Source organism: Ailuropoda melanoleuca, chromosome 1 (assembly GCF_002007445.2).
Source record: "Ailuropoda melanoleuca isolate Jingjing chromosome 1, ASM200744v2, whole genome shotgun sequence".
Taxonomy (NCBI): Eukaryota; Metazoa; Chordata; class Mammalia; order Carnivora; family Ursidae; genus Ailuropoda; species Ailuropoda melanoleuca.
The window spans coordinates 189,575,321-189,591,270 of record NC_048218.1 but is presented as its reverse complement, the minus strand read 5'-3'; the positions used below and the strand labels follow the sequence as shown (position 1 = coordinate 189,591,270).

The window sequence follows — 15,950 nt, the reverse complement described above, 5'->3', positions numbered from 1 at the left end:
AGTCGGGAGTCACCTCCAGCAGCCTTCCCTGCTGCCCACCCCTAGACCAGTAGAGGCCTGCTGTGCTCCTCCCTTCCTTCTCTCTAGGGCAGAGCCCGTCACTTTAGGTGTCAAGGTCAGGTTTTTGCTCTGTGTCTGCCCAACTTCTGGAAGATTGGGAAGTACCTTAGTCATTTTTATATCTCCAGCATCTGACAAAGTATCTGACACAATAAATGAGAAAGGTAAATCTCTCAACGGCCCAGTTAAGTCTATCTTATCATTCAGTGTATGATTTCACATGGAATTAACTATTGCCTATTAAGTATAATGTTGCCCTATAAGCCTCTCCCTCCCCCCGCCTCTTTTTTTTTCTCCCTCTCAAACCCCCAGGCTCAGTGCTCTGAGAGATGAGCACAGATCAAGAAGGTTTCCTTTGCTCCTCAGAGGACAGGATTACACCCCAGATCCTGTGGTCAGGGTGATCCAGTTGTGGGGAAAGGGTGTTGAGCAAGCCCACGAAGACCCCATTCAGAGTCTGCTGCAGATACCAGGCCTGTTTAGACATGGCTGGCATGGGGGTGGAGAAGTGGCAAGGTGTCAAGATGGGGGCATAGAACTCTGGAGACTGACAAGGGGGAGGGTTGGAAGCCCAGTGGCTGTTTGCTCTGCCCAGGCACAGCTCCTGCTGGTCCTGGCTCAGCTTGCAAGTTCAGTTAACAGTTGACCTTGACTGCTGATTTCTTGGTTCGGGGAGGGAGGGGCAGGAGAGGAAGTTGTCAACTGCGACATCCAGTGATCCAGGCTCTCCTCAGGGAGCTCTGATCTTGAGTATTAGGGACTAATCTCTCCTTGGCTCCTGGGGTTCAGGTCACCATTCACCCTTGATTTGGGGAGCATTCAGGACAGACCTCAACCAGTCTGTTTTCAGGACCCAAATTTGGGCAAATCCTGTCCAGATCGTACTGGGTTGAGGGTGGGGGTGAAGTTAGGAGGCAGGAGGTAAGGGCTTAGTAGGCATGGGGGGAAGTGGACTGTGGTCCAGGGCTGCAGGTCTGAAGGGCCAGGAGTGGTGGGGATGCCAGCCAGGTAATCACTCAGGGGGATGATCTGAATTAATCCTTGTAATCCCTGGACTCTGGACTCAGCCTTCCCCCTAATCCCATCCCAACAGATCATCCTCTCGAAGGATCGATGCAGCCATTTATCCCCCTTTACCCTTATTTCTAAAGGCCCATTAAAAAGAAAAAAAAGTGAGAATTTCAAACATGCAGAAAAGCACAGTACAGAATAAAACAACAAATGTCCATGTACGCACCAAAGAAATCCAGCAACTGTTCATTTTTGCCACACTTGATTCAGAGATAGCCCTTCTATTTATGGTTTCACAGTTTTACTTTATACATTTGTATCCACAAACAACAAAATATTGATTTGCGTATTTAAAAAATCTATCTGGGGGCTCTCAGCTGTCTTGGTTGGTAGAGCATGTGACCCTCGATCTCCAGGTCCTGAGTCTGGGCCCCACACTGGGCATAGAGATAACTTAAAAATAAATAAAAATTCTGCAAACCTTCTTCTCTCAACATTTTTTTTTACATTTATCCATGTTTCATTTAGCTCCAACTAATGAATTTTAACTGCTGAATACTATTTCAGTATTTGAATATACCACAATTTATTTATCCGTTCTTCTGCTAATAGGCATTTAGGCTGTTTCCAGTTTTCTGTGTTAGAGGACAATGCCTTAGAAGTGCATGGGTGGTTCAGTTGGTTGAGCATCTGACTCTTGATTTCAGCTCAGGTCTCAATCTCAGGATTTCTAGAGATTGGCCCGCATGGGCTCCTGCTGGGTGCTCGGTGGGGAGTCTGCTTCTCTCCTCCTCCCTCTGCCCCTCCCCCGGCCCCACTCTCGGGTACCTCTCTCTCTCAAATAAACAAACAAACAACTAACTAAATAAATAGAAAGAAAACAATGCTTTAGTGGTCAGTGCTGTGCATGTCTTGGGCATATATGTAAGCACTGCTCTAATGTAGATACCAAGAAGTAGAATTTCTGGGTCATAGAATATGTCATCTTAAACTTTACTGATGATTGCCAAATTGCTCTACAAAGCAGTTGGACCAGTTTATGTCCCACTAACAGTGGCTTTTCAGTGCTCATTTAGACTCACTAACATATTTATAAATTTCTCTGCTCACCATTCCTCCTTGCATTTCAGTCTTTGCTTCTTATTTGTTCCCTTCTTATGAAGTATATCTTTTTGCAGCATTTCAGTGAAAGTCTTTGGTGAACATTCTCAAATGTCTTTATTTCCTATAATTTAAACAGAAATTTAATGGGCATAGAATTTTAGGTTGACAGTTTTCTCTTGGCCTTTGGAAGATATTCTATTTTTTTCTGTAATCTTTTGTTGCTAATGCTGTCTTATGCTTTCACTAGTGTCTTTTAACTATTCTTTCATACTTCATATCTCATCACTTCCCCCTCTCCATATGTTGAATGATTTCACCAGCTCTGTCTTCCAATTCACTAATTCTCTTATCAGCTGGGTCTAGTCTACTGTTTAATGGGTCATTGAGTCTAATTTCAGTGGTATGTCTTTTCCTATGTTTTATTTCTTTTTCTCAATAAGGTGCTTTTTTTTTAGTGCCATATTTTCATTATGGTTTATTTTCTTGTCTTTAGTAGTTTTAAGTATACTTATTAAATAGTGTTTTTCATGTTGGTTTCTTATGCACAGTTCTTGGAATGTTGATTCTTCTATTTGTTGTGTCTGATGACTCTTCCTTATGGTAGATTACTTCCTTGTCTAGTTTGGTATTTTACTGTGAACTCTTCTTCAGTAGCTGTTTGTTTAGTGAGAGTCCCACATGCCCTGGGTTATGAAACAGTGCAACAGAGCTCTTTCTTTTCTTTCTTTTTTTAAAATTTTTTTAAAGGTTTTATTTATTTATGTGACAGACAGCCAGCGAGAGAGGGAACACAGCAGGGGAGTGGGAGAGGAAGAAGCAGGCTACCAGCAGAGAAGCCCGATGTGGGACTCGATCCCGGAACACGGGGATCATGCCCTGAGCCGAAGGCAGACGCTTAACGACTGTGCTACCCAGGCGCTCCTCTTTTTTTTAATTTTTAAAAAAGATTTATTTATTTATTTTAGACAGAGAGAAAGCATGAGCAGGGAGAGGAGCAGAGGGAGAGAGAGACAATCCTCAAGCAGGCTCCCCACTGAGCATGGAGCCCAACGAAGGGCTCAATCCCAGGACTCTGAGATCATGACCTGAGCTGAAATCAAGAGTCGGCCACGTAACCGACCGAGCCACCCAGGGGACTCAAAGACGGAGCTCTTTCTTGCTTCTGTGGGGCTATATGGTCCAAGTGTCCTAAACCAGGTTTAGATTTAATTTCTGTGCTTGACAGGGGATTCAGCATCATGTAGAGAAAATAAATCCAGATGCAATTACAAGCATTTCCTTAGGCTTTAGACTTTAATTTCTGAGTTGACTTGTGTTGCTATTCCTTTTCATTGGCTCCTTGGACTGGTGTGCATCGTTTTTCTTGGACAAAGTAGATCCTCGACATTCTGAGCTTTGTGCAGAGTGTTTAAGCCCAGCTTCTCGTCTCTGGTGGGCTGAAGTGACATATCTTGTAACTAGACGCACTAAAACACAACTCCAGGTGCCTGGGTATATATCTGTGTCTGAAACCCACCAATGGCCACTCTGACAGCTTCCTCTTCTCTTCTCTTTTATGTTTTTATTTTTTATTATTATTATTTTTAAAGATTTTATTTATTTATTTATTTGACAGAGATAGAGACAGCCAGCGAGAGAGGGAACACAAGCAGGGGGAGTGGGAGAGGAAGAAGCAGGCTCATAGCGGAGGAGCCTGATGTGGGGCTCGATCCCATAACACCGGGATCACGTCCTGAGCCGAAGGCAGACACCCAACCGCTGTGCCACCCAGGCGCCCCCTCTTTTATGTTTTTTAAAAAAAGATTTTATTTATTTAGTTTGAGAGAGAGAGAGCATAAGTGGAGGGAGGGGCAAGGAGAATCTCCAGCAGAGCAGACTCCATGCTGAGCACGGAGCCCCACTCAGGGCTTGATCGCACAACCCCAAAATCATGACCTGAGCCAAAATCAAGAGTTAGAGACTGAACCAAGTGAAGCAGGCATACCCTGCTTTTCTTTTCTTTGGCTTTGTATTCCTTCTTTAATTCTGATACCTGGGAATTTCCTTCCTATTTTTTTTTTTTCAAGTAGGCGTCATGCCCTGCATGGAGCCCAATGCAGGGCTTGAACTCATGACGCTGAGATCAAGAGTTGCATGCTTAACCACCCAATCCCCCAGGCCCCCCATGGAATTTCTTTCTTTTTTAAATAAATTTTTGCATTATTCAAATATTAATTTTGTTTTAATGGTTTTTTAAAAAAATTTTAAGTAGTCTCTACACCCAACGTGGGGCTTGAACTCATAACCCCAAGATCAAGAGTCACATGGTTTACTGACTGAGCCAGCCAGGCACTCTAATACTAATTTTTAAAATCTATTTTATGCAACCTTTCTGTGTGTGTTTTAGGGGCACTGGGTGAGGAGATAGCTACATTAGTTCAGTCTGTTGTGTTGCCAGAAGTTCCTCTCTAGATTTGCTTTATCTTTAGTATTATTTCAAATAATCCCTATGTCTGTAAGGTGCATTACAGTTTGCAAAGGGCTTTCACATACAATTGCTTTCACCCTCCCAAGAAATCTAAGAAACAAGTATTACTGTTCCCATTTTACCAATGGGAAAACTGAGACTCAAAATTGTAACTTTAATCCTACCTTTCTGGGCTTCGAATCCAGTGCATTTCATAGCTTAAGTTTTATACAAGGAACTTGTCTTTTCTTGACCTCCAGCGGCCCAGACCCACCCCCCAAATTGTCCTGATCATTTATTCTTCATCTGAGCCCCCACAAAAGGCTCTTTTTGCCTAACACAATGCAAGCCTTTGACTCTAACCTTCTCTAGCTCAGCTCCTCATGCCAGTCCCCTTCTGCCCCATTTGGCCTCAGTGGAAAAAATGGAGTGGCCATGGCTAAATGGGGAGAATGACTGGCGGCTTGTCCTTAGGGTCCTTTATTCACTCACCACTTGGCCATCTTTATGCCTCTCCCCTAAAAAGGGCAGGCAGTGTATGCTGGAGTACAGGAAAAAAAAAAAAATCAGAAAACAAGGGCTCGTCCGGGATTTGAACCCGGGACCTCTCGCACCCTAAGCGAGAATCATACCCCTAGACCAACGAGCCACTGGCAGTTCTGTCTGGCCAGATGTGCCTTCCCTGCCACATCAGCAGCAGGCGCAGTTTGTGGTTCCTAGAGGTGGAATCTTCTCCCAGGCTGGCAGGCAGCCCAGGCCAGCTGCACTCCAGCGGGCTTGGCCTCTCTGGGCTTTCTCCGCCCCTCCCTGGCCCACTGTGGCGCCACGCAGATGCTCCAGGCCGGGCCCCTTCCCCGGGACCAGCCGGCTCTCCCCCGGGGCTACCACGTGGACTTTGCTGGCATGCTGGTGAGAAAAGACGGAGAAGCAGCCAGGTTCCAGCAACCTCCACTTTCCAGGGGAGCCCCAGGTCTGAGGGAGCCTGCAGCCCGTGAAGAACAGCACTTCTTTCTTTCCTCATGATCAGACCACCAGAAAAAATCCTCCACATCATCAGCCTCCTAGAGGAGGAAGCAGAAGACTGACCCAGGTCGCCTTGACTAGAAGACATTTGCTGACTCAGTTTCTTCACCTGTCAGTTGGGGAGGTAACACTTGCCCTGTGTGCCTTGCAGGGTAATCTGAGGATCGGGCGAGACGATGTCTGGGAAGGCGGTCTGCAGACTGTAAGATGCTGAACGAAGGAGAGGGTTAGTATGATGGCAACATGAGGCTGGGGGGAAAGCACTCAATAGGAAAGTTGCCCCTTCCTGCTTAACATGGGCTGGGTAGTGTGTTCTGTGCTTTGCGGATCTTCCTTAGTCTTATAACAATCTTATGAGATAGGTGTCGTACCTATTTTAAGAAAAGGAAACTGGTCTGCGTTCAGCTTACAAGAGGCACATTTATCTAAATCTGAAGTCGTTTTAAACACAGTAGACACAGCTACCCAGACTTTCTAGAAAACTAGAGATGGGAATACATCCTGTAAATACTCACACTCCCTCCCACACCCCAGCCTGCCTTCTTCATCCTGCCCAGGGAGGCTGCAGGAAAAAACCTGCTAATAAGCTAAGTGTGGCCTGGGTGGGTTCCTTCTGGCTGGGAGTTTCCCCAGTGACAGTGAGGGGGAGGTTCAGAAACTGGGGTCTTGTGGGAGAACCCAGTGGGCTCTGCCGGGCTCTCTGTCTTTTGTATCTTCCATTGGACCATATCCATCACCCCGCCTTCCCACCCACCACCACCACCAGGCCCTGCTTGCTTACAGAGGGCAGAGCCCTGTCTTGTTGGTCTTTGGGTCCAGTCTCGTGTCCGGCACTTGGCAATCCTGCTGACAAGTGACTCCCAAGCATTTCTATGCACTGGGCTCTGTGTAATCACTTTACCACATTAATCTCATCTTCACAGTACAACTGTTATTGTAGACATCACTTAGCAAATGTCTGTGGAATGAATGAGTGAGTGAGTCTGCGAAAGAAAAGTCTCAGGGGAGTACACAAAAAATCACTAGGGGCAACAGACATTCAGGTCAATCCTCATCTCTTGGCTCCAAGTAGAAACCATAAGCCTGAAGAAAGCCTGAAGAAAGCCTCCTGCCTTCCATCCTTTCAAGGAGGCTTCCTAATGAACCCGGTCCTGTCTCGGGTAGGCAGGAAGAATGGCTGCTCTCTTCAGAAAGAGGATTGGCCAGCATTCGTTTGTATCCAGGGCAGTTTCGTGATCTCCATCCAGGGAGGGCCGGACTAGACAACTGGTTCCGCTAACAAATCAAGGCCAGGGAAAAAGGCAACAGCTCATCTATTCTAAAACTAAGAGACTTTTTTGGGTAGCTGTTCCCCAGCTCGAAACTGGCTTATAAATAATAGCACACTCAACACGTCACTCCATTACCTCAGCACACATTCCCTAAATTGCTTCTCTTGGTAGATGTGCCAGGAAGTGAGGTTGCTCCACGAGAGGCTCCTAGGGGCTAAGAATGTTTCAGGGATGAGACGGGGGTTGGAGTCCAGCCAGGGTTTCTCTCTGGGGGTGCTGCTCAATTTTGAGGCAGGATCATTCTTCCTTGTGTGGCCTGTCTGGAACAGCGTCCTGCCCACTAAATACCAGGAATCCCTTCTTCACCGTTGAGACAGCTATGAAACAGCCCTGCACATGGCCTGATGCCTCCAGGATGGCAGGGGTCTGGGGAAAAAAATGCCGCTCTGGTGGCATGCCATTGGCACCCTACCATACACTTTCCCCTCTAAGGCTAGAATTACTGTGGCCTTGTTGTGGGCACTAGGACTTTAGGCCCTCAATGACTTGTTTGTCTCTGCGTTTAACAAGCCATAGATGGAATTCTCTGGGGAGAACCGTGGCTCTACTTCTAGGAGCTTCCTCCCTTTCCTTCCAAGAGAGGGCGGCTCTCAGTCAGGCAAATCCTTTGACGATTCCTCACATCCACGTCAGCGAGTAGACCTTTCTCTTATCTCCACGTCAGCGAGTAGACCTTTCTCTTATCTATCATTTGTCTGGAGAACCCTTCTGGGTCAGTTTTTAACAGACAACATTGTCACAACACATCATCTCAAGGTCACTGCCACCTCCTATGTATCAACAACACAGCAAAAGCCAACACTGGTTGCCTTGGGACAGGGGAACTGGGGGGGAAGTAAGCTGATTTTTCACTGTATATTCTTCAGTACTTTTTGAGTATTCAGTCCTGGACATATCTATAATCCACTCAAAAACAGAAATTAAATTATGGAAATCTAGGCAGAGAGAAGCAATGATTGGAGAGGGCAAAGGGAAATGTATTTCAAGCCTCCGGAGAGCCTAAATGTCCTCTGGATCAGAGCAGCCCAGCGGAGCTCTGGTTCTGGTTTATGTCCAACTCTGAATAATGCTTTGTGTCGAGTCCATAGTGAGGGGCAGTCGTCAGGAGTATACCCATTCCTGTGAAACTGGGTGTTCTGTCCATTCGGGAATGTTCCTGAAGACATTGTTTATTATATCACACCAACGTCTCCTTTGTGTAGTCCCTAGGGAGGCATTTTTGTCTGTCATAACCCCAAGAACAGTTGGTTTGCATTTACTTCTTGGACACGGAATTACATAAATGTGTAGCTGCTTGAAAGCATGAATGGGTGGTCACATTTCAATTTAATTCCTGACGTTTGAACTCCCCACTGTTGTTCTTTTTCTTCTTCTTTTGCTCCTACATTTGATTCATGACTTCTTGTTAGTGTCCCATATATTCCCACAAACTTCCCTTAAACTATTTCTGGAAAAGTGGGAGTATAAATGAATAAACTCCTAAAAAGAACAGGAAAAAAAAAACCCCAAATGCTAAAACTATTCAAAAAGTATCCTCTTTTTGGGGCTCCTGCGTGGCTCAGTCGGTTGATTGAGCATCTGACTCTTGGTTTTAGCTTGGATCACGACCTCAGGGTCGTTGGATCGAGCCCTGCCTGCATCAGCCCTTGTCCCCAGCGCAGAGTCGGCTTGGGATTCTCTCTCTCCCTCTGCTCCTCCCCAGACTCTCTCTCTCTCTCTCTCTCTAAAATGGAAAAATAGGGGCACCTGCGTAGCTTAGTTGGTTAAGTGTCTGCTTTCAGCTCATGTCATGATCTCAGGGTCCAGGGATTGAGTCCCCACATCAGGCTCCTTGCTCAGCGGGGAGCCTGCTTCTCCCTCCTCCTCTGCCTGCGGCTCTCCCTGCTTGTGCTCTCTCTTTCTCTCTGTGTGCGTGTCAAATAAAATCTTTAAAAATAAATAAATACAATGAGAAAATAAATCTTTAAAAAATCCCCCTTTTGTAGACAGTTAGAATGACTGGAAAAACAAATTTCCTCTTGGCTGTTTTTTCCATTTGGTTCTGGACATTCATACGTCCAAATCTAAGTCAGTAGTTTTTTTAACTGGAGGGGAAGGGGGCAGGGGGTGGTTTTGCCTCTCAGGCGATATTTGTGTCTCGAACCATTTTCGGTCATCATGACTGAGGTGGTGCTGGTGCCGTTGGCGTCCGGTGGGTAGTGGCCAGGAACGCTGTTAAACATCGTACAATACACAAGACAGCCGCGCCCCCTCCCCCAGCAAAGAATCGTCTGATCAACAGATCACTAGTGTAGAGGTGGAGAAATCCTCATCTAAATATACCTAACATAATCTTCTGTAAAGCCTTAGTATATTATCATGTTCCTAAATTAACAAAGCAACTTTAAACCCGAAAAGGACCTGTATATGTTCAATGTACTTAAAGCGTCTTCAGTGTTTATGCCATCACCCTCCACCTTTATCCCATGTACCCTCCTGAAAATCTTCCTGCTCCCTACTCCACGACTTCGCTGACTCTGAAAATGTGTTGTCCCGTGTTGGTACCTAGAAGAGTCTATACTTGGGTCAGGCTCTTTTTTGGCCCGAGCTGTCCACCACCCCAGGCTCACCCCCGGGCCCTGGGCATCTGCCCCATCTTACCTGGGGCTGGGCTGCTCCCACCTTGGGCCCACTACCCCTCTCCCCTCTGATGTTGGTAGAATAAGATGGGAAGGGACTGTTTGGAAAGGTTTTCGGATGGACCTAGGAGAGGCCAAGGGGGCAGCCGCCTGGCCTGGGGAGTGCCAGTGAGAGGGCCGTGGGGTGTCTTTTGCCCACACCAGCTGGGTTGGCAGCCCAAGCGCAGACCCATTTACAGACGTGGGCACGTCAGCAGAGGCCTGAAGACAGCAGAGGCTGACCCGCTCCACTCAGCACAGGCCAACGGGCCCCAGGCCCTGCCCAGAGGTAGCGTTCACACGGCCTCAGGGATGGCCTCTGGCCCTGGTCATCAGAGCCTACCCGGGGCAGAGGACCAGCTGACCCAGGCAACCTAGTGGAGACCGAGTGGCCTTGCAATCCTGGCACTTAGCTGGGTCTCTGCCGGGGTCCTACCTGCAGGTGAGCGTCTGTGGGGTGTGTGTGTCTGTGTGCACGCGTGTGTGCAGACACGTCAGTCTCTCACAAATGGCTGGCAGGCCTCCTTTGAGCCTTTCTAGCTCAGAATTCAAGGGACAAGGATTTTAGTCCTAAGGTGTGGCCTTTGGGAGTTTCAAATGGAAAGCAAGAAGGGTTTGTCCCGTTCCTCTCACTTGGTGAAATCAGACTCTTTCTCTGCTGTCCTAAATAGCAGCCTGAAGCTCTGCTCAGCTTCCAGAACTCCGGCTCCCGCCGTTGCTGGGCTCCTTGGACGTCCCTTCTTGCACAGCTCGTCAGGCAGCCTAGGACTGGATGGGAGTTGGCCTGTTGACAGGAAGACTTCCTCTTCTGGGGTGCCCTTCCTTCCAGGAGACCCACTTTCCATCTTCAGCTTCTCTGGAGCCCCAGACTCTGTCCTCTGACTCTTCGGGGCATGAAGGCTGGCACTTTCCACTGGAGTTCCAGCTGCCCCTTGCCGGCTAGACTTGGGAGTGCTCTCAGGCAATAATCCATGTATGGGTAGATGGCTCCTTTCATTCAAGGATTGGGTCCTTTCCGTTGCTGCCTGCTTTGGGATACTTTAGAGCACTTTCCAGGAGCTGTTTTTCATATTTTGTTTATAATTTTTCCCTGTGGGAGATTCATGTGATACAAACAATTGTGCCACCAGGGGCCATCCTTTCACTTTCCCTTACCTGTATGTAAAGCGCGTCGCATTATCTCTGCGCTCACGGTGGGGAGGGGACACTTCCACAGGGCAGAGCTTAGGGCAGAGCTGGCCCTTGGGTGCGCTGCACAGAAGAGGTCTTGAGTCCGGCTGTGAGAGCCGGGCAGGACTTGAGGGCAGACAGGGCACGACGGTGGCGACTTGGGCACTGCTGAGCTCAAGGTGGAGCCGGCAAGCAAACCAACCTCAGCCTGGCTGGGAGGGGTGCGTCTGAGCAGCAAACCTCCCTGGGTAGACGACATGAAGAAACAGAGGCAGCCAGGGAGGCCTTAGACTTCAAGCATTGTCCAGTTGCCCTGTACTGATCTGTGAAGGCTGTTCACTAAGGTGCTCCCACCCAGGGTGCTCCCCATTCTCTGCCCCTTCTGTGGCCCGAGGCTGCCCCCCAGGCTGGCTGTGAGCCCAAGATCTCTGGAAAGGGAGACTTAGGGGGCACCTTCCACAAAGAAGATGGGCACAGAAACGTATAGGGATGGAGGTGCGCCAGAAGCCAAACCGAAAGGCATACCCTCAATAGTACCATTCAAAGGACACACACACACACACACACACACACACACACACACAGAGAAAGTGGTGGACGCATCTCTGCTAAATATGGGTCAGCACCCCCGGGCTGCAGCGAGCCGATTCCTATTCATTCCAGCACCCAGCAAGCCCTGCATGTTGATTCTTTGAGCCCAGTGTTTTTATCCGGTCAAGAACACACAATCGGCTTTGGGGCCACGAAAGGAGGTTTAGGTGGGGGCTTGGACATCTCTAATCTCAAACTTTGTCTTTAGGAGGCTTAGGATCAGTACTGATCATTCACGGAGCCCAAAAGGCTCCAGGGGCCATCCTTTCCCCAAAGGGGCTTTGTTGGGGGGGAGAAGGGGTGGTGAGAAGGTAATCTATAAGAGGAACCAGAGAGCCTGGGGGACATCCCATGAGTAAGATGTCAGGGGAGGAGGAGTTTTATCTGTTCAAGAACATCTCCTTGGTGGGGCCATGGGATGGGCCTCAGTACCACATTGGCCCTATCTGGGCCTTCCGCCTCCAGGCAGTCTTCATGGGCTTCGTCTTCTTTGCAGGGACGCCACTCAATGCCACGGTGCTAGTGGCCACGCTGCGCTACAGAAAGCTGCGACAGCCACTCAACTATATTCTGGTCAATGTGTCCCTGGCGGGCTTCGTCTACTGCATCTCAGTCTCCACTGTCTTCATCGCCAGCTGTCATGGATATTTCATCTTTGGCCGCCATGTTTGTGCTTTGGAGGCCTTCCTGGGCTCTACGGCAGGTACTACAGGGGAAGGAGACTGGGCGGGAGAGACAAAGGACTGCTCCAGGATTGGAACCAGGGACAAGACTGTTGGGTTAGAGTGGGCCCCTAACGAGGAACCTGGGGAAAAGGAGCTTGGTGCTCTCCATCATTGGGTACAAAGCAGCTGGGACTAGAAGTTTGACCCAATCCCAAACTCCTCAGCAACCACCAGTCCAACTCCCTCATCCCCCATGCTTGCTCCACCATCTGTACTCCACTCTGTCTGCCAGGCTGGGTGGGGCGGTCTACCCCAATGACCCTCACGTTTCACTACAGGTCTGGTGACAGGCTGGTCACTGGCCTTCCTGGCCTTTGAGCGCTACATGGTCATCTGTAAGCCCTTCGGCAACTTCCGCTTCACCTCCAAGCACGCGCTGATGGTGGTCCTGGCTACCTGGACCATCGGTATTGGCGTCTCCATCCCACCCTTCTTTGGCTGGAGCCGGTGAGAGTGTAGGGCAGTGTTGCTGAGCTAGGAGTATGGGCTGCTGTGGGTGGAAAGAGTTGGGTATAACCTTAGTCTTTGACCTTTATTTTTTAAATTTTTTATTTTAGAGAGAGAGAGCACACAGGGGTCAGGGAAGGGCAGAGAGAGAGGGAGCCTTAAGCAGACTCTGCCCTGAACACAGAGCCCAGTGCAGGGCTCGATCTCACGACCCTGAGATCACTACCCCAGCCGAAACCAAGGGTCAGATGCTTAACTGACTGTGCCACCCAGGTGCCCCTGACTTCCACTTTAAAAAAGCTAGCGGAGTAGGTGAGGGCAAAGGCTGTGGGAGTCAAGTGCTAACGTCTATCCTGCAGTTGGAATTGCTACGGCCTCAGCTGGTAAGGACAGAAACCGCCCCTGCTCGTGAAGTCCTTGAGTGTCCTCTGAGTTCTAAGTAGGGTCCAGGAATCTCCGCTCCCACTGCGCTCATTCTTGCGTGAGCCTCGCAGTGGGCAGCTGCTTGTCCAGTGGGTGAGCGCTTGGTCCCTTGCAGGTACATCCCTGAGGGCCTGCAGTGTTCCTGCGGCCCCGACTGGTACACCGTGGGCACCAAGTACCGCAGCGAGTACTACACCTGGTTCCTCTTCATCTCCTGCTTCATCGTGCCTCTCTCCCTCATCTGCTTCTCCTACTCACAGCTGCTGGGAGCCCTCAGGGCGGTGAGTGATTTCTGTGAGGGTCAGGGAGGAGGGCGCCAGGGGCCTCCAGATGAGAGGGAAGAATGGTGAGTGCTTCTGAACAGAAGACATCTGGAAATGTCCACAGCCACGTAGAGGGGCTATCTAAAAGCAGTGAAAGAAGTGGGGGCAGGGAGTATGAAATGGTGTGAGTAGGGCGGGGTCCTCTCTGCTCAAATGTGTGCGAAGAGATGCAAGCGATCCCTTCCGATGTCACAGACCAGAGAGCCGTCTCCATCCCCCCCTTCCTCAGGGAAGGAGAGCGAGAGGCACTAGGCCAGAAGCTGAGACAGAAGAGAGGCGACCGGAGTGGATGCCTCCGTGGTAGAAGGGTGGAGATACGGGAGTCGAGGGCCAGGGAGAAGAGAACGTTTCTCCGTGCTCTGCCCAGGTTGCAGCCCAGCAACAGGAGTCCGCTTCAACCCAGAAGGCCGAGCGGGAGGTGAGCCGTATGGTGGTGGTGATGGTGGGATCCTTTTGTCTCTGTTACACGCCCTATGCCGCAATGGCTATGTATATGGTCAACAACCGGAACCACGGGCTGGACTTACGGCTTGTCACCATTCCTGCCTTCTTCTCCAAGAGTGCTTGTGTCTACAACCCCATCATCTACTGCTTCATGAATAAGCAGGTAAAGCTCTCTATTCACATTCCTATGAGGCTCCATCCAGTTCATAAGACCTGGTTCTCTTCTCACCGACGACTTCTGATTCAAAGCACCTTGGACCCTACTCAAACGGTGTCTAGGGGTGAACAAGGGAAGCCCTTGGTTAGCACAGGGAGACAGGTGTGCTCATCCAGACAAGGTAATAGAACCCAGAGAAAACAGAACTTGAGCTATAAAAATCAGGTTGCTCCAAAGGGCAGGATGAGAATGAAAGCGTTTTATTTTCTTGAAAAACTAATAGATCATTCCCCTAAATTCCTAGTCCTTCCATTTCACCATTTCTTAATCCTTTCCCTTCCAACTTCCAGCCTGCAGGAGCATATGCAAAGCACAGAAATCACAACACACGCACAAATTTCTAACACAGCTTATCTGAAGGTACCAAGTGGCCTCCTATCCCAAATCCTGTATCTGAGCTAATAAAAACCCAACCTTGGATAAATCTAGGAGAGTTCTTGTCTTACAGGGCAAACTCCCTGCTTTGAGAATTATTAATAGCTATTTTGTTTCCTCAGTCCATAGAGACGGAGTCAAAACCTCTGGATGGAAATTCGTTCCAATCGGGAGCACCCTCTAATAATGGCGGGGTGGGGGGCAGGCCTACTCTGGTAGGACTTGAGTGTTTTGAAGAGGCAGGTGCTGCTTTGAGTTTTCCCAACAGTGAAGCCTCTGAGCCAAAGTGTGTAGGGATTATTACTGTAGACCTAGGAGTAGCTCTAAGGATCGGGGAGATATATTCAAAACCGCCTGAGAAGGGGCACCCGGGGAGCTCGCGTCTGCCTTCGCCTCAGGTCATGATCTCCGGGTAGCTGGGATAGAGCCCTGCGTCCGGATTCATGCCAGCATGGAGTCTGTTTCTCTCTCTCTCTGCCCACCCACCCCCGCCCGTTCTCTAATAAATAAATCTTTTAAAAGAAAAAAAAAACACGTTAAGAGATACTGGGTATAAGGCATTGCACAAGGCTTTGGGGATACAAAGAATGAGATCTCTTCCCCCCCCCATTTCTTGACGTCACCTCCTCTGTACTGGTCTGCAAGGGGCTATCTCCAATTCTGCCCTTTCCTTCTAGTTCCGAGCCTGCATCATGGAGATGGTGTGTGGGAAGTCCATGACAGATGATTCTGAAATGTCCAGCTCCCAGAAAACAGAAGTCTCTACTGTCTCGCCCAGTCAAGTTGGCCCCAACTAAGGAGCCATACTGGCTTATTTGTAGCAACTAGGATTTTACATTTAGGGAAATTTCTTCTTTCTCTCTCAAAAATCAAACTATTAAATGAAGAAAAAGATGGGAAGGGTATAATAGCAATTAGGGGAGCCAACTTTTCATTTTCCTATTGTTTCAACGGGGTCTACTTCAGACCACTCCGAAGGCTTTGTCAACGATCCTCAATTTCTACTCCTAGGCGGCTTCATAGCATCCGGAGAACTGAGCACGTATGAGGCAACTTTAAAGGAGTATGGCTGATTTTTCAGCGTATGGATAATAATTATCTTCCTTTTTTGTAATTTTTTTTCCTACTGAGGATCTGCTCTGAGATGATACATTCTGAATTAGAACAAACTTAAACACCTTAGAAATCGGAAAGATATAAAGAAAAAACCAAAACCTTGAGGAGGCCCAAAACACGAGTTTGGAAGAACTTCTTTATGCCCACACTGACAATAATCCTACAGTTGGGCAGGGACAGCCGTGTCCAGAAGCCCCGCCAGCGTGGATTATTCCAGGTGTTCCCCACCCAACTTGGCTAAACCTATATATCTGTCTTAAGCTGCATTATTTAGTAAACCGTTAATTCCCTTCATGTTCTCAAAATGACTGTGTCTATCTTAATACCATTTATAAACTATACCAAAATGTTCAAAAAACTGTTTTACTTTATACTTTATGCTTTCCCTCTGCACCCTCTGAAAAAGAGCCTTTTTGAAGTAAAAGTCAAGATAAATGTTGTGTGTACATTCAGGAATGGCTTGTGTTTGGTATCAGAAAATTATGTA

At 48.4% G+C, this 15,950-nt stretch overlaps 1 protein-coding gene and 1 non-coding gene across 3 annotated transcripts; one reads left to right on the top strand and one right to left on the bottom strand.

Annotated features, from left to right (window-relative positions):
• Window positions 1-5,198: 5,198 nt before the first annotated feature.
• TRNAP-AGG lies at window positions 5,199-5,270 on the bottom strand. The gene has a single exon. It is a non-coding gene; the product is annotated as a tRNA-Pro (tRNA).
• Window positions 5,271-5,409: 139 nt separating this feature from the next.
• Window positions 5,410-15,161, top strand: OPN1SW (opsin 1, short wave sensitive). 2 transcript variants are annotated; one of them, XM_034671650.1, is made up of 7 exons: window positions 5,410-5,711; window positions 5,796-5,870; window positions 11,890-12,096; window positions 12,397-12,565; window positions 13,104-13,269; window positions 13,679-13,918; window positions 15,025-15,161. In XM_034671650.1, exons 2-7 carry the CDS (start codon window positions 5,852-5,854, stop codon window positions 15,142-15,144), a joined length of 921 nt encoding a protein of 306 aa, XP_034527541.1. In that variant the 5' UTR covers window positions 5,410-5,711; window positions 5,796-5,851; the 3' UTR covers window positions 15,145-15,161. The 2 variants fall into 2 exon arrangements, with proteins under 2 accessions (XP_034527541.1, XP_002913469.1); XM_002913423.4 differs by lacking the exons at window positions 5,410-5,711; window positions 5,796-5,870 and having other exon boundaries at window positions 11,745-12,096.
• Window positions 15,162-15,950: the final 789 nt, after the last annotated feature.